A 26,672-nucleotide genomic window follows, 5' to 3' on the forward strand; every position below is an offset into this window, starting at 1 on the left:
AGGAGACATTCAGAAGCTGAGGGCAGTCCAGAGTTGCCAAAGTACCACTTGTGAGGGGATAATAACAGCACTGATAGTTATGGCCAACCCCTTCCCTTATAATACACGCCGCCTGACATTTATAAAAAGAAAAGGTCACTTGCATTCGTATACATGCAGCTTGCTCCTAACTTTAAAACTGTTATGCCTATAAAACTGTCGTCTTCCTTTCATCTTCAGTGCTACTTCAGTTCAGAGACCTGCACATAGATCTGCCAATGAACCTCGTACCAGAGACTGAGGGTGTGGGACAGAGGCAAGAATGTGTGTGTGTGTCTGGCTCAGTGTGTGAGTTTACTTCACAACATATTTGTCATTTTGTGCAGAGTGCCATAGTGCCTCAACCACTTTTGGAGCAGTTGTGCTCACTCACGGTGCTCGCTTCCCCTGGCACAATCAAATCTGCGTCTTACGCCCCTCCACTTTCAAAGTTTGCCAGATGCCACTGGAGTACACTTTGAAACCTGGGACTGTTGTTGGTTTTCAGACATCAAATTGGAAACCTTTATGAATTTCCAACAAGAACACATCTACACCCATACGAATTCATAGAGGACATAAACTCCAAGTGTAGTGTTACCATCTATTTCTGGATTGGAGCCCGGGAGTTTTTAAGTACAGTATGGTGAAACACATATCTTGTTAACCTTTTGATGCTGAATTGACCTGGAAAGACAAAATCGACTCACTTGTGCTTAGTACAGACATCACCCATGAATGTGAGCATTCGAAGAATTTAAAAAAGGCAACTACACTATTGTCACAAGTCTGTGTGGGTGGATTGTGAGCTTCAACATGGCTAAAGCTTTGAGGCAATATTGCACCTACATCAGACAGACTTTGCATCAATTTAACTCATTTTTTCCCATTCAGTTTGGCCCCTAATAAATAAAATAACACATTTTGAATAATTAATAAAAAGCATGATATCAACACCATTTACCCATAATTATGGTATCGAATGTCCAAATTATTCGCATTCCTACAAACACATTTAAGGAAATCCCAATTTGTGGAACACGGTGCTTGCATGCATTGCAGTAGTTTATTGAATTTGCTAACAAAGAAGTTTCTCTTCAAGACAACCAATGCCTGTACATGCCATTGGATAACAAGCAAATATGAGAAGCGTGCAAATAACAACATATTATTACTTGTACCAAATCAATTCTTTGTTGGGATTTCATGAGAAGTGAGTAACCTCATATCATCTATTTATAGCAACTGGTACAAGCTGTAAGAGGTAACTAGAAAAGGAAGATATTGTGGAGTTAAAGAAGTGTCAAAAGAGGTTAGGGGCCGGTGTACGATCATTTCATTTTGCGACTCGCATATTGCGTTTTTTAGCAACACCCAATTAGCGAGTTGCAAAATAAAATATACTAATGTGTGTGTCTCAGACACATTTAGAGATTCCCAATGAGGTCGCAAATGATCTACCTCATTAATATTAATGAGGTAGGTTGTAATTTGCGACCCATTGGGAATGGCCTTCAATCACAGGGATGGTGGCCTGCTGGGATCAGAAGACCACCATGCCTATGATTGCTTTTTCAATAAAGCATCTTTTTTACCTGAAATGCAACCCGTTTTCCTTAAAGGAAAACGGGATGGCTTTACAAAAGAAAGATGAAAAGTTTCCTTTGTCTGTGGGACTACTGCCTCCTCTTAAAAAAAATTGGGCGCCCATATTCACAAAGGGAAAGGGGTCCCTTGGGACTCCCTCTTGTTTACAAACGAGTTACCACCTCTTTCACAGAACCAGTAAAATATGAATGTTTTGCAACTGCATTCTGGTCGCAAAACATTCATAAATGCCACTGCGACTCGCTATTAGGAAGGGACGACCTTGAAACGCCCCTTCCTAATAACGACTCGCAAACCCTATTTTGCTAATCGGTAATAGGTTACCGACTCGCACCATAGAGTTGGAACATGCTGACTGCCGTTTTAGCAGTCACAAACGTCTGTTTGCGACCGCTAAAAACGGTTGAATATCTGGCCCTGGATGCAAAAGTAATTATCTATACTCAGGAGGAAAGCATAGAATTCATACTGTCAATATGTGCAAATGAGTTGTACTTTTTACCAGCTTTTTTTTCTAACTTTGGAAAGCGAGTGATGCGCCGTCCCATTGCAGGAGAGGAAATATCGTTTTACAACACTGCTGCTAAGATTTCTATTCATGCAATGTGTATTTGCCCGATAATGATTCTCTCAGTCCTCTGAGGATGTTCCACGTCAGACATGGACGTCTTCCATAAGATGTGTAATGAAGGGTGACTCTAATGAAATATGTATGCAACAACAGAAACGTCAGGATGTTTTTCAGAATGGTGAATAAATATTGCATTAATTAACTTCATTGCTTATTTGTGAATAACTCATTTCAGTTTTTTAGCCTTAAACTGATTTTAATAAGCCAGAATTGAGGTAGAAAAGTTTACTGATGAGCATAAATGGGAACAAGTGACAGATTTTGAAAACGATATTAAAACACACTTTTAACAGAGGGGTTCATAGTAAAGGTGTGGTCTAATTCATTTTTCGGTAACCCAAGCCGTTTCCTTTGCATGAAAGACAGGCAGAAAGTTGCATTACATCCACCAAACAAGGACACTATTCTCTGGTTTGTGGCTTCACAAGAAATGTTATATACATATAAAAATAAATAAAAAGTGAAAAGCGAAAAGATAGTAGGTATAGTGACAAGAAAACAATCAAAAGATAGAGTCAACATAGAACTTGTTTCGCTGTAAACATTATTGGATGTGCCAATCATGAAAGCGCCCTACACATGTGGTTGGCATATATTTTAGGCCCTGAAGGGCCCTTATACATAAAAAAGTAACCTTTTCGACAGTTCATTTCTGTATAACCAATCTAAGTGTGCCATATCAAAATGCTGTTTTTTATTTAGAAACTGTCCAAATAAAATATGATCACCTTGGTGGGAAAATGATTTCCTATCTCGACCTATTTCTTCATTCTACGAACACTGAAATTAATACCGGGTCTGATATACTAAACATACACACCTGATCCTGTGGATGACGTTCAAAAGTGTGATGATATAAGATTCCCAAGTCCAGCTATTGTTTTGACCACACTCAGATATTGTTAAATGCCAGATTCACAATCAAGAGGGTTGTGATTTCCTACTTTTGTACAGATGTTATTAATGCCTTAGATGACCCAGTTTGTGTTTTTCAAAATATTTTGCCAAGATTTTTGTCAACATCTATGGCAGAGTCATACTTTATAGCAAGTGTTTATATTTACACTTCTAATCATGCCAGTTGCTCTGCAGCGGTAAATATTAAATATGAAGCATGTAACATACACAGCCTTGTTTGGTTACTCATATTTATCACAATATTTAATGTTAAATATTTGATACCTGCGTTTCATATATATTAAGCCTTACTTTAAAACTTGAGAAAAGCAATTTTGGAAGCACAACAGATTGGGTACTAGTTCAATAATTGTGATTAGGTTAAAAATTGGTTTGGTGAGCCAGATCAGCTTACATATAGTTCATAAATCACCCACGACAACTTGGAGCATATGTCTACAGTACTTAGGGGTGTTGTTCCGTTATAAAACAAATTCAGCTGAACTACATGAATTACCTTGTGGTCCAGGGGTCACCAAACCTTTCTGTACTGAGATCTACTTATGTTCAATGAAACACATTTAGAGCTACTAATATTATTACTGTTGTATAATTTCAATTTTGTTATATGTACATTAATTGAACCAAGCGAAAGCTTTCTAATTGAATAAGCTGGGCTGCACACAGGTGAGCTGTTCAGAGGGAGCTGGAGAGCTACAATAGCTCACGAGCTAGTGGTTGGAGACCCCTGGCCAAATGCAGTGCCCGGCTCATGGGTGAGGATATTTCAATACACTGACCTCACACAGCTTCCCCTACATATAAGAAACAATATATAATGTATGTACTCCTTTTCAAGAGGTCTTGATGCCCTTTCATAGTTGCGATGGCAGAACATTTTTCATTCTTACCTTGAAATCGTATCGTATCGTTGATCAGTTCCAAACTATCGGCCACAGCATTATATTCGCCCACCTTCACCTCCTCCCCATCTAAGGAGATACAAGGAGGAAGATGTTATGTTCAGCTTGTTCTTTCACAACACGTATGGTTCACATACATCCATGATCTCTTGACGCAGGGCCACGGAAATAATACATTGAGAATCACAAATGGAAAAGACGAAACCAGTGAGTGCCTGAGCTGGTTCTTGGTGAAACTAATATTAAATAGAAGACACCTGTTATTGAAAAACGTTTCAAGACTCTTTATAGTGTGGAATAGAGAATCTGTAAAATGAACATATTGGATAGAGAAAGGAGCTGTACATAGATTTGAGTATTTAGTACTTGCATGAAATATAAATGACCAACTCAATGAATTAAGTTGACTTTTCAGAAAGATCGGTTAATCTGTAAATAGTTTACGCTGCAATTCATTATATGAAAACTTTGCTCATACATATGCATCAAGGTTTTCTTGGAAGTAAAAGTCAATTTTACTATGCATTGGCTAGGCAACTCCAGTAGTATTACAGATTCATGGAAAAATGTCACTTGCATTATATTAATATCTCAGCCCCCCAACTTTCACCAAGTGCCAAGTCACTTGGATTCACCCTGGACACCAACCTCACCCTCAAGGAACACGTTGCCAAAAAAGCCTGGTGCCAGTTTATCTCTTCTAAAGAAAGACACATTTTTCTTCCAGAAAGCAACTTTAGAAGTGCTATTAAGCCCTTGTACATATGGACTTTGGTAATGCCATGCTCCATGGCCTCCCAGAATCCACACTGGCACCCCTTCCTCTGCATGCTCCAGGAAGACTCATACAGAACCTGAAGAATATGATCAAATCACCCCCCTCCTGATGGAAATCCATTCTCTGCCCTTTCTGGCTCAATACATTTTCAAAAACAGGTGCATATTTGCAAAGCTATCACAACCAGCACCCCCGTTTATTTTGCATACAAGCTCATCAACTACAGGGGAGCCAAACACACCCACATCCGGGATACCCCCATACGGCAGAATAAGAAGTGTAAAAAATAAAAGAACAAGATGCCAGACTTTTTCTATATATGCATCCAGGACCTGGAACAACATCCTTGTATCCATCAAGACTGCTCCAAAGCTGTTCGAATTCAGGAAACATCCACTACCCAGCTTACTCTTCTTCTACTTGATTGTCTTTGACATTGTACAGCTCTTTGATTGCCTTTTGGCTAGGTTCAAGCTATAGCAATACTATATACATACATCTTCTTTCATATCTTACCTTTTTTCCAATCTGGAACTCTGGATCTTTTATCTCTGCTGCGGGCTGATGCCTGCTGACCAAGGCCCTGCTCAATTTGCTAAGATTAATTGTAGCCTTTGTCATGCCAATATTGCTTTTACCGCAGTGACACTATATGGGCACTAGAATTTCACTGAAACCAGTCAAATAAAGAATAACTAAACCCTTTGTCAGGCTGCACAGGATATCCTGTCTCCTTGACGAGGAGGGTCACTTAGTTTAACTGCACTGTAAGATAAAAAGAATTACAAGTAATACTACAAGTGCCAGTATAGATGCCGCACCGACATTCTGACAGACAAGCTACAGAATCCAAGTCAACTTCACAAAAGATGTTATTTCACTCTTGCATTGAACTTCAGGGTTGGCAAGGCAAGCTTCATCTACATGACAGTATATCTCTATTTAGCTATATAGACTTTGTAATCAGGTGTAAGCTACCTATCTTAGCTGAGTATCTATGAGACACAGACTGTCATGTGCCTAATCCAACTAGTATAGCTAATCCAACTTCTTAATGAGATGCTTGTTTGTAGCTATGACATTTCACATATTCTTCCATGAAAGCCCGTTGTCACACAAACCTCTTAAAGATGTTGCTGAAATAACAACTTCAATTTCCAGGCTTCAAAGGGGACAGACACAATGGCATGGAAGAGGGAGGGCAGATGATCTGTCTACACTACCTAGTTATTTCTGAGTGCATGGCCTTGCTTAAACCAATTTTGTTGGTCTGCGTTAGCCAATGCCTTTTCATCTTACTAAATTTAGGTACATAATATATTGCTTCTATGGGTTTTCAGCCACTCATCTTTGTTAGTTGGTTTGTTGTTGCATCATTCGCATTTTTCTTCCACACATTAGAGCATATGACGTGGGGAAGGCAGTCAGCCCGCTCCAGTCTTTGGCTAACTTTACGATGAGTGACAACGTTCTGTTCATTCACTAGCAGCACAACTACATTAAAGTATGTCCCTTCAGTGCCAGAGACTACTATGGCGAGGTGTGCTTTTTGAGACCAAAAACACATTTTTGCTTTAAGTAATTGTTTTTTCTGTTAATATTAGTAAGTTTCCCAAAAACAAGAGGCCATATATACAAGCCCCTAGGGCCATCGGAGCATCACTTTTTTTGATGCTCCAGCGGCACTTCATGCCGTCCCATATTTACAAGGCCACGCAAAGCCACTTTGCGTGTCCATACAGGCTTGTAAATATGGCCCTCTTTCACGAAGTACTCTGCATCAAAGGGGCATGTCATCACTATTGACAATGCCCCAAATTTACGAGTCATAAATCTGAGGAAGCACCAAAAACGAATGCCTTTCCAAGGGAGGCATTAAAGTGGCACAATGAGATGATTTACTTTTATTTCTCTTCTTTTCTCTTTTTACTCTTTTTATGTGTGCTGCATTGTGCAGCACACAGAAGGAGCAAAATGCCATTAATGATTGTTTTTGTGCAGGAAAGGTGTCCCTTCATGCACAACAACAATCATCCCTGCAACGCAGGCACCCTTGCACCATGGCGTTGCACAGCTGCTGTTTTAGCGCCAGCGCAGGGGAGAGCAGAGGGGTGCGTCATATTCTGGTGAATACTGGTTTTTAACAGACCCAGCTTGGCGCAGCACACTTGCTTGCGGCACCACACTGCACCATTTAATTGTAAATATGCTCTAAAGTTAGACAAAACCATGTCAAAACAAGCATTGACAAAGCCAAACGGCAGCCCACCCCAAATCTATTGCCTTGCCACTGCTTGTTCAATAGGGGATTCCTTGCAGAATCATTGTTTCCCAATGCCAAACATGTAATCCTGAGACAGTATTAGCAGAAGGTGCTGTAATCCATGTAAAGTTGACACTGGTCAAGTGACTGAAGTGGAGAGGTGAGAGGCAGCTCCTTATCCCACAAATATCTCCCGCTATCTTCAATACAAACAACTTCTATATACATTTTATTTATTTTTATTTAAATGTTATGCTTAACATTAGATCACAAATAAACGATCATGTTACATAATTCATATAATTTCAAATACAGTAACATGAAATATAATTAAACATGGCAATAAAGTAACATCGCCCAATTCAAAATACTAATGTAGTTAGAATCACAATTTATATTAGTAAGAATAAAAATGAACACGCATTGGCATAGCCAATAGGTATCGCCTTTGGGACCTTATAAGTGTTTAGCCATGCAACAGTTGATGTTGTTGCACCAAGGATATTGTGCTGCATAACTAAATACTTAAAAGGTCCCAAAGGCGAGACCTATTGGCTATGCCAATGCTTGTTTGATATTTAGCATTGCAACCTCCCGTGACTTAAGGGCCCACCCCCTCCCTTGAAGAAATGTTGTTTCTTGGGCAGTCACCACCACTGCTTGGGCCAGCAAATGGAAAGATTCTTTAGACAGTCTTTGCGATACATGGGCACCCCGAGGGCACACAAGGAACATTCAAATTAACCTTAGAACTAAGTGTAATTTACAAGTTATGAGCAGGAAGCCAAAAGAAGACAAAGATGTCAAATTGAAAGGGGGCAAAAACAAAAAAGGTTGTGTTCCAATTTCAAATTGAAGGAGATTGGTCTCTGATAGGTAGAAAAAAATAGTATAGGAGGTCATGCTTGCTCCACGAAATCCATGGTGATTACACTTCACAGGACAGCAGCATACAATGTCTTAACTGGAAAATGTATCTCAGTTCAGTTCTGTGCTTACAACAAGCCGAGCAACCTTCGTATTTCAGGATGATTTATTTCAAATATTAATCTCAACTTTAAGTAGTACTCAGAGTCCATTAACAGTTATACTTACTTACAAGAAGCTCTTTCGAAAGTGTGCCAACACATATTTCACTTCTTCATAAATTGCAACTCAATAAATAAATCTTTGTGTTTTCCACCTAGTTTTTAGAAGTGATTAAAACTGGTTTGAAGATATGCAATACAAACTGAGGGGTCAGAGACTTCATATTAGAGAAGTGTACTATGCCAACTACTGTGAAACCAAGCCAAATTACATTTGAGATATATTTAATGAATCATTCTAAAACTCGAAACACGCAGCACCAGCATCAATAGAAAATATACACTTTCTGACCACGGTCGCATCCTAATTGTGGAAGTGGAACCGCCAACGCTCATCCAACCGACATCGTAATTAGGCCCATTTGACGTTTCTAACTTCTGCGTCCTTAATTTCATCCAGCACCAAGACACCCATGGGTATTTGTGCGCTTTATAAGTTATTTTAACATGCAATAACATAACAGCTTCTTGTAATTTTAATGGTGTTACATATTGCTTTTTATGTTTTTCTCATTGAGCGTTGCATCCGAAATGCCAATAAATAAATAATGTAAAATGTTTGGGTGTCCTACTTAGAGGTGATGATGTAAGCATGGCTCTAAGGTTGTAGGCCACTGTTCCCATCTCAGAAATGTGTGGCATGTATCTTACTAAGCTATGGAGCGTAGTCCATGGAGTCTGGAAGAAAGTGTCTTTACAGTGGCATTTGTATACCTGCCAACCTTTTGACTTAAAATTGCGGAACAACTGAGATATTTAAGTGAGCAATCCCAGTAAAGTGAACTGAAAATTGTCTACACCTGTAGTGTGTTGAATTCCTTCAAGGCAACAAACCCTAGAGGCCGGTGTCACAATGGTTGAATGTTGTCATCAGTGATGTCATTTGAGATATCAGTAATGTCATGAATGATGTCATTTAGCTTGTCATGAATGATGTAATATGAGGTCATAAGCAGCAAAAGGTGGGGGTGCTAGTTATAATTAGCTCAGTAAACTATAACTGATGAATTTGAGTTTTTTCTCTTTTAAAACAACAACTCTTTAACCTTTGTTAGTTTAGTTATAGTTAGCATCGTGTTTCTTTAGGTAAGCATTTTTTGGTTTTGTTATTACATTGGAGAAGTTTGATGAATATCACAAAACTTTCCAAGAAAAGTCTCACTCACCCCAGCTCTGTCCTGGAAAGTTTCAGGGTTAGGGCCAGCTTTAGGGCAGAGCGCCCGGGGTAGTCGCACTGGGCGCTGTCCTGGAAGGGCAGGGCACTGAGCTCTAGGGGGGCGGGGAAGCCCCTTCTGCAGCAATAACATTGTCAAGATAACGCTTGTGATTTATGTTCCTGCTAGAGAGAGAGATCAGAGTTTTGTCTAGTGGCAGTTTTGACTACCATATATTAGCGCAGAGGGTTAAATGCCTGCTGCAAAGAAGAGATTTATATTTTATGTGGAGAGCCGAGTGGATTAGTAAAGCCAGCCTTTACCAGTGCTTTAAAACAAATTGAATGTGTGTAAGAAAGGGGCTATGGAGAGATGAGGGGCACTTTTGCTGGGCGGTAGTGAGGGAATCCGAAAAGGAGGTCCTGGGAAGGGAGTGCCAAAAAAGATTGTTGCACCAGGCGCCACCAGCGCTTAAGCCAGCCCTGCTCAGGGTGATCCGTCAAGCAGGGACTGAGGAAAAGGTGGGTGTCCCAAAACACGTTTTCCCTATTCATTTTTCCATAGGAAAATTGGCGAGCAATACCGCAGAAACTGCTGTGAGGAATGACTCCAAATTAGGTAGAAAGTTCAATTGTGGTCCAGAAAATGTGCTTATTGAGATTTGGTGTAAATCCATAAAGTAGTTTTGGAGAAATTAAGCCTCAACAAATTTGTATATTTCTGGCTGCGGAGTATCTGCGGAGCTGATATAGCTCAAGGTGAGAGGTAACACTTCTGTAGCTCCGGCCGAAAGTTTTCCATGCCTTTGCTCTCACGGGCCCTAAAACTATGGGCTCCCAGGATACAACAGTGGAGCATGTTCAGGGGATGGGATCCATGGTGCTTGTAGAGCCTCATAAAGGAGGCCCACACACCTTCTCCCATTTTTAAAATAGAGGCCCTGGGCATGAGTTCTGCAGAGCCTTTTGAAGCTCACAGAGTGTGGTTCGGCACTCCCTCCCCTTTTAAATATTATAAGCTGCAGTGGGTGGGGCCCTGAGGCCTTTAGAGGCTGAGAGAGGGGGGCTGTGTATACCCCTCCCCTTCAATATGGAATCGACCCAGGGTATGGAGTCCCTGGGGCAATTCCCTATTTAAGGGGAGGGGTGTCAGCAGAGAGGCTCAGGCAAAGGGCTTGTGTGCTATCCTCCCCTTTAATTTCATATTTGCCCGGGGATGGGGACTCAGGTGCCTCCTAGAGGCTGAGGGAGGGAACCATGCACATCCTACCCCTAAATAAACAAATGTGCCCCCCCGGGGCTCTGACCCACTCAAGGGGTTTATTTTTATAATACGCGTGGGCCCACACATTTTTTCAATCTTTAGGTCTGGATATGTGGACCCTCCATGAATTTGCAGTAAACTTAAAAAATATATATATCTTTTTGGCCCTGGGGGAGGACACATTCATTTCTTTGCCCGTGCAATTGCAGACAAGGAAACAGAGTGCTCGACCCAGTGGAAGCAGAGAAAAAAAGCAGCTCCCGCCTGTAAATACATACATATACGTGTGTGTGTGTGTGTGTGTGTGTGTGTGTATATGTATATATATATCTATCTATATCTATATATATATTCCATCCAATGAAGTCGCCCTGAAGCAAGAACGTGGCGGCAACAGAGTGATTAAAAAATTATTTATTAATGGAAACCGGCATTTCTTCTCCGATTAAAATCAAGTCCTGACATGTTTCAGGGCTTCACAGCTCCATATTCATAGGCAGACCTTTGCAATACACTGAATGCTTGCTGGCACCATTGGCTGCATGCTGGATACTTTATACTTCCCAAGGGGGCTCTCTGGTGAGTCAAATTTAAAGCATGCTGGTCCCTGTAGTTTTTACTTGAGCAGCATAAAACTATGGACTCTTCTTCGAAAAACATGAGGTTCCATTCTGCCCTGATGCTCAATTCAAAGAAATTAAACCTCAACAGGAAGCACTTACAAATATGAACACAGCAGGTGTCCCATTTGAAGCTGCCCTTCTGTAAAGCACACATGATCCTAACTTCCTGGGCTTGGGGAAGGCAAAGCAAGAGTTTTTCCTCTGAAATCCTTAATAGAGGTAAATACATTGTTTATTTATTGGAGTGCAATCTGATCTGCAGTGACTGTCAAGAGTGTTTTTTTCTTGTCTTGCCACTTACATATCCAGAAAACTACTCAAACACCCACTCATACACCCATACACCCACTCACACACCCACTTGAAGATCCACACAGCCACTCAAACACCCATTCACAGACACATACAGCTAATCACATGCCCACTCAAAGACCCATACATCGAATCACAAAACTGGTCACATACCCACACAGACACTCACACACCCACTCACCAACCCATGCAGTTACTCACACACCTACTCACAGACCCATACAGCCACTCACACACCCACTTCCAGACCCATAAAGCCACTCACAAACCCACTCTCTGGTCCATACCCACCCATAAAACCACACACACACAGACCTATACTGCCACTCACATACCCACTCACCGATCTATACCGCCATTCACACACTCACTCTCAAAGCTTACAGTAATTCACTAAAAAAATTAAGGTTACAGGGACATTATAGTTAGGAAATAAAAATTAAAAAAATTGAAATTCACTGAAAAAACTAAATGTTACAAGGACATTATAGTTAGGAAATATGATTAAAAAACTTTGGACATTTACTCAAAAAACAAAAGGTTACAGGGACATTATATTTAGGAAAAGTATTAGAAGAACCTTAGAAATTCACTTCCAAAAACAAAGGTTACAAGAATGTTATAGTCAGGTTCAGATTTTACTTGTTCAAAACCTGTGAAATTCAGCAGTTATAGTTCCCTGAGCGAACTATAACTTACACTCCCGCAATGCACTGCTTAGGACCTCACTTATTACATCACTCATGACATGGTCAGTAATATCACTGATGATATCACTGTTGACATCATTCACAGAACCACCCACACACCCAGTCACACAGCCATGCACACACCCATACAAACACTTACAGGCTCTCTCACACACCCAGACAATCACTCACTCAACTACTCACGGACTCATATAACCACTCACACACCTACCACAACACAAATACCCATACAACCTCTCAAACGCCTTCTTACAGACCCATACAACCACTCACACACCCACACAACCACTCACACACCCACTTACACACCCACAAAACCACTTACAGACCCATACAAGCACTCAACCACCCACTAACACAACCATTTTCATACCCATTCACACACACACACATTCACTCACATACCTGCTCTCACACACATACAACCACTCACACATTCGGAAAACCACTCACAAGCCATTCACAGACACAGACACCCACACGCATCCACTGACAGACCACTTACACACTCAATGGCAGATCGATACAGCCACTCACACACCTGTACAGCCACTCAGACACCCACTCACATACTGATACAAAGTCACAAAGCCACTCATATGACATATGTTAGAAACAGCATCAGTCATTAGTAGTACAGAAAGACTAGTAATTTAACTTATGCTGTAGCTTAGTATATATCTTTAAGTCTATGAAAGGTTTATGAAACACACTCACTGGATTATGTCATCAGTTATGTCATTTGAAATGTCATCAGTGATGTCACTGACTATGTCATCAGTGATATAATATGTGAGGTCATAAGCAGTGCATTGTGGGGGATATAAGTTACAGTTAGCTCAGCTAACTATAACTGCTGAATTTCACTGGATTTGTATGAATGAAATCTGAGCCTAACTATAACGTTCCTGTAACCTTTGTTTTTTCAGTGAATATATATATGTATATATATATATATATATATATATACACATACATATATGTATATATATACTAAGTCACATGGTTTGATTTGAATCCTGCACTGTCCCTTTAAAAGATGTGGTCTGACATTTTCACATTGTCATGTGAACAAGGCTCGGACGAGCTGAAACGTTATGGCGTCATACTTCATTAAATAAAATAAGCTGCACTTATCTACTGGTCCGTGTCAGTATGTGCTGTGGAAGTGGCACGGTTTATCTGCTGCTGCTCATCTGTGGAGTTTGTGATATATATATTATTTTTATTGCCTTAGCAATATTCTGGTTGTAAATATTGTTATCACAATATTTGGCTACTCAGTAAGTTTGCTCTCGATATTCCAGTTCTGGGACACATCCACAGGTCAGGATATGAATGGTAGACCTAACTTGTTGTGTAGTTCCTATAAACCTACATAGGATCTGCGCTTTTAGACAACATGGACTGTGGGATTGGTGTCCAGACTGATTCCAGACACCCCCAACGTGTATGTTCTCCTGTAGACCAGCTAGCTTACAGTGCTACTATAAACTCCTCTCACCAAGGAGAGAATAGTTCTCGGCAACTATCGAACATGACAACCCTGTCCCATCAGGGATCGTGGAAACAGTACAGTACTTTTTGCTCAGTCACTCGTGCTCACTTTGTCTCAAAGAGAAACACAGAATAAAAGGGAACGTTCTTCAATAAGCATTTATTGAACCAGCATCTTCTAGTGTAAAATAGGTGTGCTGAAACAACCATAAGACAGAAACAGATATAAATGATTTTAAGCACCAATAGTGTAAATGGATGGTAGATTCCTACCATAGTACTAAAACAATAAATACCGGCAGGTGTACAAATACATGACAATAATAATGCGTACTCCTACAATGTAACCCTAACTAGCTGTACCTAAGTGTACCTAGCATGTATGTAGGTGTAGAGCCAAGAATCCCCTTAGGCTGAAGTCAACCCCAATACCTGAAGTGAGAGGCTGTGGGACCCCGATCTTGGTCTCGAGATGGACACCCCGCGAGGGATGTCAGACCACTGCAAGCTGGAGCTTCTGTGTGCAGGAACCTTAGCGACTCGCATTAGTGTGTCAGCATGGAAGTCTTTTCTCCTCTGCCTGCCACCGCAATGATATGGTGAATATATACCCAAAGGGCACACTCAGGGGTTCTACCTTGCTGTGTCATGTTGGCCGAGAATGACGAAAGGGATGACCTTTATACATAGTTACTATGCTGAAGATGGTAATCCTGCTGTGATTCTATGAATCCTCATGCATAATTAACGAGGCTAGTTTTCTGAGAAAACCGCACAATATTTGATGCAGTGCCTAACTAGGTAAAAGGTCAATACCAAAAACCGTTATATAGTACAATAGCAGGGGAAAATAATGTCGGTGAAAGGTTAGGTGACTACCCTGGCCTATATTGGGGTACATTACAAAACATAACACCCATTTCTCATCCGGCCGGACGATATATATACTATATAAAAAGAATGTTCTTTCAATCAGAACACATTCTAATAAATGTTCATTGTAAAAAACTTTTAAAAAAGGTTATAAAAATTGCTAAAAACTCTAAAAGTCCTTTAAAATATGTTTGTATATATGGCCTGAGTAAATGAAAGCCTTTGAAAGCCATGGTGCAATAGTAATAGTAGAAAAAAAAAATTGTTTAAAATTCCAATTTTGGTTGTTATGGAAAAAGGCCGATTTCTTCCCAGCACACGGAGAGCAAAATGTTAATGGGTCCTGTGTAGGAGATGCAACACCACTGCTGCTTGCCAATGCAGACGACGATCCCTGTAACACCTCACAGATCAGGTCAATCGAGCAAAGATGATCTTCTTCAGTTCCCACGGCCGATGCTGGGGAAGCCTTTGTAATATCCAGAGCATGTGTGCCTGTAGAGGAGCTGATATCCGATCCAACGGGAGCTGAAGCATCCCTTGGTGGCTCTAAGAATGCGGACATCAACATTGGAATACGCTGGGGACACGGCAGTACGTGGGTCGTTAATGGGTCCAGCAATGCATCCACGTCCGGTGGCACAACCAATAGGAGTGTTAGACAGAGATCCAACACACATTCCTGTCTGCAGAACAAGCAGCTAAGAACAGGCAGAACACAGTCAATCCAGACTGGTCGAGATGATAGGAACCAAGACTCACTTAGCTCCCGAAGTCAAGATGTGCCAAGATGGAGTACCATGCGATCACGGTAACTTTGCTCCAAGAGCATTTTTTCCATTTCCTTGGTGAATTGGACGTCCATTGCGTAGCAGAAAAATTTAAATCAGAATATCCATTACCAGTGGCAGGATTAGCGGAAGCCCTCCAAAAATGCTTCCCAATACAGAGTGTATGAAAGCTGGAATCACTCCGAAGACTGTCTGAAAGGTGCTTAACAGTCCAGAACCTATGGTCTTAAATAGGTGTACTATACCCTTCTTATCAGACTTGTTAAAGATACGCTGTACCATTTCTCCAAAATGGAAAGGACAATTAGTTTGTACGAATGCCTGTATCTCAGCTGGGGACCTTGCAACCTGGAGATCACTCTTGGGCTGAGGTTAAGGGCACCTCTTTCTGTAAAAGCATGGCTTTCATTCGGCTCAGAGTACCAAATAGTATAAAGAAATCATTCAATGAAGGCCATAACGGCGCCTCTCTGACTGTGTGGGTCGGTGTTAACAATACTTGCATACAACATGTAAGCTTGGAGCTCACAGTCACTAGATATGCGATGCCTGGAAGCATCCCACAACAACCTTGATCATTCAGCATTAAGTAACTCCCATTTGAGAGAAGCCTGAACACTGGATTGATCACAGCAGCTGGGGAGTCTTTCAAATGTCAGTATAAGTAATCTCCTGAGCATTACAGGCCCCGTGAAGCAAAATGTCCTGGCAAATGAGAGATCCACTCAAAGAATCCTCACAGTCTGTACCGCTGAGGAACACTACAGTGTCCCCGTTCCTGCTTCTAAATCTATATGGTAATTCCCAAGATTCATGGATGAATTCCCTACCCATTGCTTCATACCTGCCTACCTGGTGGTGTTCAAGGCAATATTGAAACTGGAAAGCTGTTACTGGCAATGTTATATGGCCATGAATTAACCATTCTGTGGACAATGATTCTGCCACAGTGAAAGGTAATTGGTCTAATTTTTCAATGCGCTGCATTGTATATTTCACATCCCTTTGTGCCACCGTTATCTGCTTTTCAGTCAAATTATATATGCAGAGAACAGACACAATGTTGATGTATCGCCAGGGCACATAACCAGAACGTAATGATTGTAACGTCCAGTTCAATGATACAATGGAACGTAACTGTGCTTGTCCGTGTTGTAAGATGGACAGATATTGCTCTATTATATCTATAGCAGAAGATACAATGTTGCCCAGTGAATAAATCCTGGATGTGAGTGTGGTCATGCCATTGTCATCCACAGCCTAAGCCTTTTCTAAGTTAATTCTGTCAATTTCACACAATCTCTCTGCAGCTTCCTGTTGAAAGATTTGAGAAATTTCATTATAAACAGCGTATAAGAAGCATTTCTGATGTGGCTTTTGGAGACCTAGCAAAAAATCCCTAAGATCCATGTCATCCGAGAGTAGGGACAAGTGTTGTTTCACCTGAGACAGTGTTAAGGTTCTCAGCTAATCTAGGCATCACTTCCCAACACGGTATAATGTCACCACCCCAAGATGTTCTCGTTGTACATAGCTTAAATCAGCCCTATGGATACTAAACCATTCGGCGGTACCCCTGAACCTTGACTGACACCTATTTGTGTTGATAGGCCAAACTAACCATCCCTTCCAATTGGGGTCTGTTGAATTGTATGAAATGCAATGCATGATGTCATCTAGTATACCCTCACCATTTTCTGCATAGTTTTGCCATCCCTCCAAATGTGAAAGCGAAGGAATACGAGGTGTGTTCAAGTCCTTAATCTTGGCTAACCCAAGACAGGAAGTCTGTTGCACAGTGTTGTTCAGAAAATGTACTTGTTGTGGTATGAGGCATGCTCTAAATAGTGACTCGGTTTCCTGAAACTGCCATTCTTTAGTCCCCCAGACTGATTTAATGTCTATAGTTACTTTCCATAAGCCGAAACCCTGTTCAGACAGTTGGGCAATAAGAGATGCAGAGTATATCTGTTTTGTGTTAGTGAGCATACTTTTCTTTGCAGATGTAGGTGCAAGCTTATGATGATATTAGTGCGGATCTGATGTATTGAATCCAGAAAAATAAGCAAATGTTTGTGCAAATGTTTGTGAACTACCTTTCGGTGGTGTTGGGCAATGTTCCCATTGGTGGTATGCTAAAACATTACGTGGTGCACTCGTTTTAAGCAAACAATGATGACAATAGAGTTGTTAACAGTACATTGCGTTCAAATCAGAAGAGTCATCAAACATTTAATTTTTCGTAAACGCTGCAGACAATTCTAAATCAAACAACATATTATTAACAGTTTCAAAATCCCAATCGTCAGAGTATGTACTGGAGGTAATGATATAATTTAAAGACATTTTGAATACATGTGGTATTTTCAAAATTTCAGTGGGACCTAATACATCATATGTAACTCTGTCCCAAACTATTCCATCAGGAACTGGAACCGCTGTAATGTTCACATAGCACAGGTCTCTCTGTTCACGATGAGATGACGTATGAGGTTTCAGTACCAAGTTCACATGTGATGCTGTGGAGCGTTCTGGAAAATAGTGTCCATTCACGAGTAAGAACAAGACAGTCAATAAACCTATCCAGAATAGTGTGAACAGTATTCAAGTTATTATTTAGAGCTGTATCCATGGTGAGACTAGGTATGTCTTTTTTTAAAAAAAATTGAAATTATTATGTTGTTTTTTGTGGGAAACTGGAGCTGGCATTGATTCAGGTTCACTAAGATCCAGAGAGAATGTGTTAAAATCGATGAAGTAGCCAGATGGAGTTCGATCTATCTTTGGTAGCTCAGCAGGTTTTGTTAACTGGCAGTTGTCTCCTGTAGAGACATATTGATGTGGATGTCAGTATTAGGTCGAATTGATATCTGTGTTTCATTTGTATTTTGTTGTTCAATTTCAATCGGAACGAGTTCCATTTCATAGTTGGAAACTCCATTGCTTCGAATTGTAGATTCTTCGAGTGTTATCAGTTCTTCTGTCTGAACTTCGAGTATCGTAGCGAGAGGAGAGTGGCGGCAACCCAGGAGCCCACGTGGGATTGCCCACATAGTGTGGTTTGATCAGATCAATTAAGACAAATCTCTTCCCTTCCTTGCCGGGAAGAGGCAGAAGAAGTACTGTTTTTGTTCCTTCGACAGCCAGGACAGGTACAGGATTTCTGTATGATGGCCCAAATTCTTTCTTGTCCACAATTATTTCTCTGACTAGATTTCCGATTTTTGTGATCCAGGCAGGGCTTGAAGTGATTGATTTCACTTCCCCAGTGGCAGTGTGTTTAACTTGCACGTTACTTTGTAGTGCCCGGAATTCATAATGATCCTGTAAAACAGCCAAACGTTGATTGATGTCAAAAGGGTTTTCATCCGCTACTGTGCTTTCATAATCAAGATCAGGTACCCAACACTTGTTCCAAATAGGACTTCGTATGGGTGACACCTCCTAGGGAATTTCTTGGCATGTTACTGAGTGCACTCTAGACCCCATATTGACCCGACTATCACCAAGCCTAATACTCTTGCTGTTAAAGATTGCTTTAAGTCCCGTTTTTTTCTCTCCACGACTGAATTTCCCTTGGGATGGTACAGAGAAGAGTACCACAATGCATCACCCAAACTTCCCACGGCTTCCTTATAAGCCAGAGAGCTGAACGCGGGGCCACATCAGAATGTAATGTGCCAACTGTATATGTCCCTGTGAAGACTCGCAAATCTTTTATAACAGTTCGGGCGTCAGCTGAGTGCTGAGGCCAAACCCATGGGAATCTAAAGTATGAATCCACTGCCACCAAGATGTACTTGTAAGCCCAATTGGATTGTAAGGGGCAGTAGTGGTCCAAATAGACACATGCAAGAGGACTGTCTCATATTAGTAATGGTGTTTATGGGGTGCGTGCTAAGGTCAAACCCTTCATCTGCTGACAGATGTTGCACTTAAGTACAAACGTTTTCGTCTGTTTACTTAGACCTGGCCACCAACAGCATTGTTTCAGTAATTAAACAGTTGCAGTATCCCCGCATGTGCAGAACCCAGACCCTTGTATGCAGCTAGAATTAAACCTAATCTGCAATCCATGTTTGGTATAACTCTACCCCTAGAAGTACTTGAGTGGAAAACCTTTCGGTAAGGATGTGCTGTTTTTGCATGAAGCAATGACAGCTACCATTGTGCTTCCGTCTGTTCTCGTGCTAGAATGAGTGATTGCAGCTACGGCAGCAGTTCGCAATGTCGCCTTCGTGGCTTCATCAGCCAATGAATTCCCTTCAATGTGAAGTCCATCACGTTGATGACTCAGCGTGTGTGTCGATGTGATCTCTCTGCAAGTCTTTTTTCAACTCTGCCACTTGTTCCCAAAGCATTCTGTGCTTTGTTGTGCAACCTTTTGAGTCTTTAAACCAGTTCTGACCCTAGTAGTGAAGATATTCATTGTAAGACTGGACACAGTAGAACGAATCGCTCACTACTGTGGGGGATTCCCGATCAGTTTGTATTAGTGCCAGTAATAAGGCTTTTAATTCTGCCAGCTGTGCCGTGCAGTCTCCTAGAGACTGTGTCTTCGTACTGCTAGGATGGAACTTGCGTCCTGCATATGTCCTTTTACAATCCCACATTCTGTGATGTATTGCTGTCTACTTTCTATGGCAGACTGAGCAGAACCGTAATGGTGAATAATGTATTCATACTGATTCAGAGGCATAATTTAATTCGGAAGAGGATATTCTTGTTCGTATTGCAGGAATGCCTGTGTTTTTAGGGCAGAATCAAATTTGTAGTCTACATCTTTTGCAGTGAGAGAATTAACCCATTGTATCCATCTTGGATGTCAAGCTTTAGCATAGGGAATACGTGCCTTTATAACAGCCTCTAAGGCCGGTACTGGAGTTACGACAATTATTTGTTTCCCCTGAGCCAGTGCTCTTTCTCTCACAACAGCAGTCTGGATGCTGTCAGAATTTTTTCTGTAGAAGCAAAACGCATTTCAGCATTTGTGTACAAGTGTGATTTGTATGCTATGGGCACTGTTTTGCCTTTATTGAAGGGTAGATAAGTGTACCCTGATTGACCCGCGATTACACGGATCACCAAATTTGTGGTATTTACATGAGTGTAGGTGTTTGGAAGCTATCATGTCAGCTTGTAAGGAATGAAGGATATCCATGTGTTCCTGTGTCCAATATCTAATTAAAAAATCAGGGCTGATTAAATCGTACAAAGGTTTTAATTTTTCTGCGTAATCCAAAATGTATGTTCTGCCAAAATGTAGGAATCCCAATATGGATTATAGGTTTTTCAGAGATTTTGGAGGTTGGAGCAGCACACACTTTTCTAAAAAGTTAGCTGCTAAGCTTTTCCCTTCACTTGAGAGCTCATATCCCAAAAATAGGATATTGAGGTGGGCTATTTTAAATGTTTTAAATGATCCATTAAATCATCATCTGTCAGATAAATATCTTCTACATGGGACAATGACTCTTTATCACAATTTTGAAGTAACTCTGTTACCCTAGCTAAGAACAACCCAGGGCTATTCTTATACCTTGGGGAAGTTGACAGAATAGTTGCTTGCAGCCTAAGGCTGAAAATGCTGTCAAATACCTGCTCTCAGGTGCTACATTTTGACAGAAAAATCCATTTGAGATGTCTAGTATTGTTGTGCATTGTTTCCGCACAATGTTATTCATTAATGCCCCACTGTGTGCATTCTGTACTGCAAATGTTTTTTTGCATGTGTTCAGATGTCTGTAGTCTAAAACTAGACGGTATGAATTGTCTGACTTTATTACGGGATGCAAAGGATTGTTCATTGAAGAGGAGCAAATCTCTATTACCCCTTGGTGTTCAAGTAGATCTACGATTTCCCTGACTTATGTTTTTTACTTACTGTTTAGTAGGGCACTGTCTCTGAGGAGTTGGAGTCGCTTTTACTGGGATTACATGGTGAGGTGACTCAGCATCCCACCCTGCATGGTTGCGATATAATGCTGGAGGAAGTGCTACCGCCCACTCCTGTGCACATGAATGTTTTAAGTATACTGGAACAAGGTCGGAAAAAGACTGTAAAACTATTGTTTCTCCCTTTGGGCAATCCATGACAATCTCAGGCTGCCAATCTTTTTCAGCCAAAAGGATGTCATAGCAATAAGTCAGGTTCTCCCAAAAGAGACCTTTCATTTTTCTTGGTTTGTCCCCCTCCATTAGGAGTGTTATTTCATATAACGGGTGTGGCACACTTACCCTAATATCAGATGTTTCCAACACCACTGTCACCAGAAATTCCATCAGGTTCCGGCGTGCTATTGTTACTTCTGCTGCGCTGTCTAGCATCGTCAGAGCCCATTCCCTTACAGAAGTTGAGTCCTCAGTATCCTTGGCATGTCTAACTTTAAGACCTGCTACCTTCTTCATTTTAAATTGAGGTTTTGATTTTGGTTTATCTTCATTTTTGAAATTGTAGCCTGAAGTACGCTGTGTATCTCTGGACTTTGTCCATTCTCCTGGTCTGTGTTCTGACCGTCCTTCCCTCTCTGAGTTTTTGGATGAACCCTGAAAGGAACAAGAGTAATGTGTATGAGTATCCTGATACCTGTCAGGTTTTTTAATGTTATCACGATTTCTAATGTTGTACCTCCTTTCGGAGGACTCCTGTTAAGGAGACCCACACCTTGATTGTGATCTATTCTCTCTATTTTTTTGTTTTTATTGTCCCCATTACTTCTTGGAAGTATCAGGTGCTTGCTTGGTGTTATCATTTTCATGTCCACCCTAGCTCCCAAATTATCTCTACCTAATTCGGCATATGTATCTTCGATAATTTTAGGTAATTCATGCTCCTGTTGTAAAGGAGTGAAATCCCTCAGGCGTTGGCGTATTCCCACTACTGCTGCCTCCCCTTTTATGTTTGCTAATATAATAGTTGATACCTGGATACCATTTCCTAGCAGTTTCATCCCTAGGTTCAGAGCAGGTTCTGCTCCATACTCACTCTGTATTTGTCTTACTACATCACACTGCTATTGAAGGGATACCATGAGTTCTGGTATGTATGGCAGCGAAAACTATACCCCGAGAGGTACAATCCTCTATCTGGGGAGCTATCCCCATTGGCAAGCAGATTGTTAGCATTCTATGTTTTTCTTGAGGGCTTGTGTGTGGAAACACTGCCTCTAACTGATATTTTCTGAGCTATCCAATGGCATTTGCTCACGTTTAGTGGGCATTTTACATATAACTGCGTTTAGCATTTGTGGAGTTATTTTATTTACAGACCCCTGAATTTGTCCTGCTGGCGTAGCCCTTGTTGGCTGAAGTATGAGTTCCCATCACAAACTGTGTCAGGTTTCTGTGAAGTTTTATTATTTCTTTGTGTAGTTGACGTAAGTCTGCTACCGGCATTGTGTCAATGTCTGGATGCGGTGTGTAAGCTGCTAGGACTGGCCAAGTCACTCCGTCTCTACCAAGGGGACTGAGTCTTACTTAATCTTTTGTGTGTGGGAGGGAGCCTTTAAACCAGTTTATGTGCTCCTGGTAGGTGAGCAGAACTTCAATGTCCTCGTATGGACAATATTCCTCTGGTATTTCATCTTTAGTGTATGAATGAAATGTATTTGTGCGTGCATCTGTTGGTGGGAATTTAACCCAAGAATTGAATACCTCTGTTCTGTAGGACTCGTGTGTCTCTATCACAAATCTTTCTGTCCCACTTCTTGCTGTTACTCCATAGTCTGCTAACTTTAAAGCGAGGGCAGTCCTGACATTTTCTAAAATGTTTATTTCACCTTCCTGCTCTTCTTCCTTCACTGCATTCGCATGTAGTGCTGGTGCAGCGATGTCTTCACCAGCCATTGTTCAAAACGTTTCAAGGAAACTGGGATAATACTTTATGCACAATAGGGAACTATTATTCTTCAAGCTTGAATAATAAACCTACGCCAATACATAGGATATGCCTGCTCAGCTGCGGCGGGTTTTTCCCTTCCCACTCCAGACGTCTCTGGGTAAACGTGAATAGGGGTCTCTGAGAAAAGCACGATTGAACTACTCAGATTTGACTGTTAAATAAGAACCAAACCAACGTTGGCGGTGCCATGTTCTGTAGTTCCTATAAACCTATATAGGATCTGCACGTTTAGACAACATAGACTGTGGGAATGGTGTCCAGACTGATTCCAGACACCTCTACCGGGTATGTTCTCCTGTATACCAGCTAGCTCACAGTGCCACTATAAACTTACCTAGGAGAGAATCTTTCCTGGCAACTATCGAACATGACAACCCTGTCTCATCAGCGATCGTGGTAACAGTACAGTACTTTTCGCTTAGTCACTGGTGCTCACCGTTTCTTGGAGAGTAACACAGAAAAAACGGTGGGGATGTTTTTCAATTAACAATTTTTGAACCAGCGTTATTCTAGTGTAAAATAGGAGTGCTGAAACAGCCATAAGACAGAAACAGATATAAATTATTATAAGCACCATAGTGCTAAAACAATGAATACAGGCAGGTGTAAACATACATGACAATAATAATGCGTACTCCTACGATGCAATCCTAACTAGATGTACCTAAGTGTACCTAGCATGTATGTAGGTGTAGAGCCAAGAATCTCCCTAGGCTGAAGGAAGCCCCATTACATGAAGAGAGACTGTGGGACCCCGTCTTGGTCTCGAGATGGACACGCCGCGAGGGATGTCAGACCACTGCGAGCTGGAGTGTCTGCGAGCAGGAACCTCAGCGTCTTGCGTCAGTGTGGCAGCATGGAAGTCTTTTCTCCTCTGCCTGCAACAGCAAAGATATGGTGTATATATACCCAAAAGGTACCTTCAAGGGTTCTACCTTGCTGTGTCATGCCGGCCGAGGATGATGAAAGGGATGACCGTATACATAGTTAATATGCAGAAGATGGTAATCCTGCTGTGATTCTAAGAATCCTCACGCATTATTAATGAGGTTAGTTTTCAGAGAAAGCCACAAAATATTTTATGCAGTACCTAACTAGGTAAAAGGTCAATACCAAAAACCGTTATGTAGTACAATGACAGGGGAAAATGTAGGTGAAAGGTTAGGTGACTACCAAACCTATATTGGGGTACATTACAAAACATAAACTCTTCTGTATTTTGGCCCTGGATCACCGCTTATGCATAAATGTATTGTCAGTGTATGTATGCATGGAGTTTGTGTACCTGTCTGTATGCAACAGGCAAATGGCAAACCTATTGGCTTTTCCAATGCTTGTTAATCTTTTGGTTTTAAAGGTTTTAGAAAAACACAATCAATGGTTAAGCCAATTGACTGCCAGTCAAGGCTAGACATATTGCCTTTGCAAATGCTTGTTAATATAGCAGCACAAACTATACCTCTCATGTAGCAAGAACGGAAAATTCCCTGTTTATCTAAGACAGCACTTGGATTTCTCAACATCACATGTTCACTGTTATTGTGTAAGAGACCCATTTCGCAATTCACCTCTGGATATGTATATATTTTAATAATAGGCATTTAAGAGGATATCCTCTTTTTCGACCAGCTAGGACATAAAAACGTGACATATTAAATGCTCGGGAACCACAAAAGTCCGAATGCCATCATAATGAGGCCCTTAGTTAGCTCACCAGGTCACTGATTTTTGTTAGATTTTAACAATGGTATAACTAGTTATCAAAAGATATTTGAATATATTTGTTCAATTATGCTGATATGTCCCTCATTAGAAAAACTTTTTTTAAAGTAAAAACACTTGAACAGCTTTGGTGTTAACTGGAATCTTTCCGTAGAAAACAAAATATCCCAACAACGTTATTTAAAAGCACCCGTTACATTTCATTTCAATAGATGGTATAGCTAAGAAAATGACATACATTTGTCATACAGTAACAAGCTTTGAGTACTGGGTACCACTTTACAACAGCTTTATTGAAGATGGATACCTTCTTGGTGTGTGAATGCAAAATGAGCTCTTACCGATTGTAAACTTTTCAGATTTTCAATTTACTAACAAAATGTATATATTTTTAACAAACCAAAAGCACAGCGAAGAGAACTGCTTGTCCCTCTGGTCCACACAGGTGAGTGAACAGAAAGTACCAGCCATGTTCAGGTTATGGAACAAGAAATATATTTTTGTGTTCCACATCTGCAGCAGAGAGGGCCAGCTTATATTGCCATCATGTTTAGACATTTTGACTTCTTGTAAGGCATAGCTTTATTGTAAATTGAGTTTTCTAGTGTAAGCAGCTGTGTTCTTGACTCCTCGGATTTCTTGATACTTTTGTTATGCCAGGTATTACAATCTAATTTAAGCACTTGTTTTTCTGATGTGGCCTCATTCACAAAATCAAGGGAATTCAGTAAGTCTTAGGAGTACACTGAATACCCGCTTACACATGCCAGTGAAACAGCACATTTTCTAGATTATCATGATTATTCCTGTTACACCTAAATCTACACCTGTGGATTGTCATCACAGAGTGCATGGCCAGAAAAAAAGAACATGTGCATGTTATTCTTCTGTTTGGGGCAGTTTGAAGGTACTCTCTCACAGTAAATGAACACCTGAAGACTATAGGCTTCATTCACAAACGTAACTTACATTTCTGTGTAAGTTTACACTTTGGAGTAAGTTTACTACTGTTTGGAATTGACAAACTCTGAATACGAGTTACAAAAAAAAAAAAAGCAGTAGTATGTCTAGCGCTACACATTGCCAAATACTGGTACTGTAACACCCTCCCATTCAAAATAATGGAGGTAGGAACTTGAAATAAAACCCCATAGGAAATGTCAGATTCAAATATTTAAAATAGATAACATTTAAATAACTATACATTAATGTTATACATTTTTTTAAAGTACATTTTTATAATTTCATTATAAAACTTTTCTAATTTTTTGTAATGATTTAATTAATTGTAACTTATTCTTTAACATTCTTTTAATATTTATGAATACTCATTAAAAATATTTATTTTGCTTTAGGTGGGAATTCATTTATGAATTTTAACTTGGGAAAAGTAATTTAATTCAATTTAACTTAATATATTTCAATTAATGAAAGTTTTAATTCAAAACTAATTTAATATTCCTCTTGCGTTTTTTGTTCTACATATAAAGTAAATAAATATAATGAACTTCAAATAATATTTAACAAAAAAATATTTATAATATTTATTTGAGTTAAATAAACACATTGTTCTTTGTACGCCATCATGAGGAGAAACTTAATTAAATAAAAAAGTTGGGGA

The 26,672-nt window shown here is 40.4% G+C and overlaps 1 protein-coding gene across 1 annotated transcript in view; it reads right to left on the reverse strand.

Moving 5' to 3' along the window:
• Positions 1-26,672, reverse strand: part of GABBR2 (gamma-aminobutyric acid type B receptor subunit 2) — a 2,527,100-nt gene that overhangs the window by 634,196 nt on the left and 1,866,232 nt on the right. Inside the window, exon 9 of the mRNA XM_085606789.1 lies at positions 4,066-4,146. Coding sequence (XP_085462915.1) covers positions 4,066-4,146 — 81 coding nt within the window. The remainder of the gene's footprint in view (positions 1-4,065; positions 4,147-26,672) is intronic.

Source organism: Triturus cristatus, chromosome 5_2 (genome assembly GCF_964204655.1).
Source record: "Triturus cristatus chromosome 5_2, aTriCri1.1, whole genome shotgun sequence".
In the NCBI taxonomy this organism is placed as follows: Eukaryota; Metazoa; Chordata; class Amphibia; order Caudata; family Salamandridae; genus Triturus; species Triturus cristatus.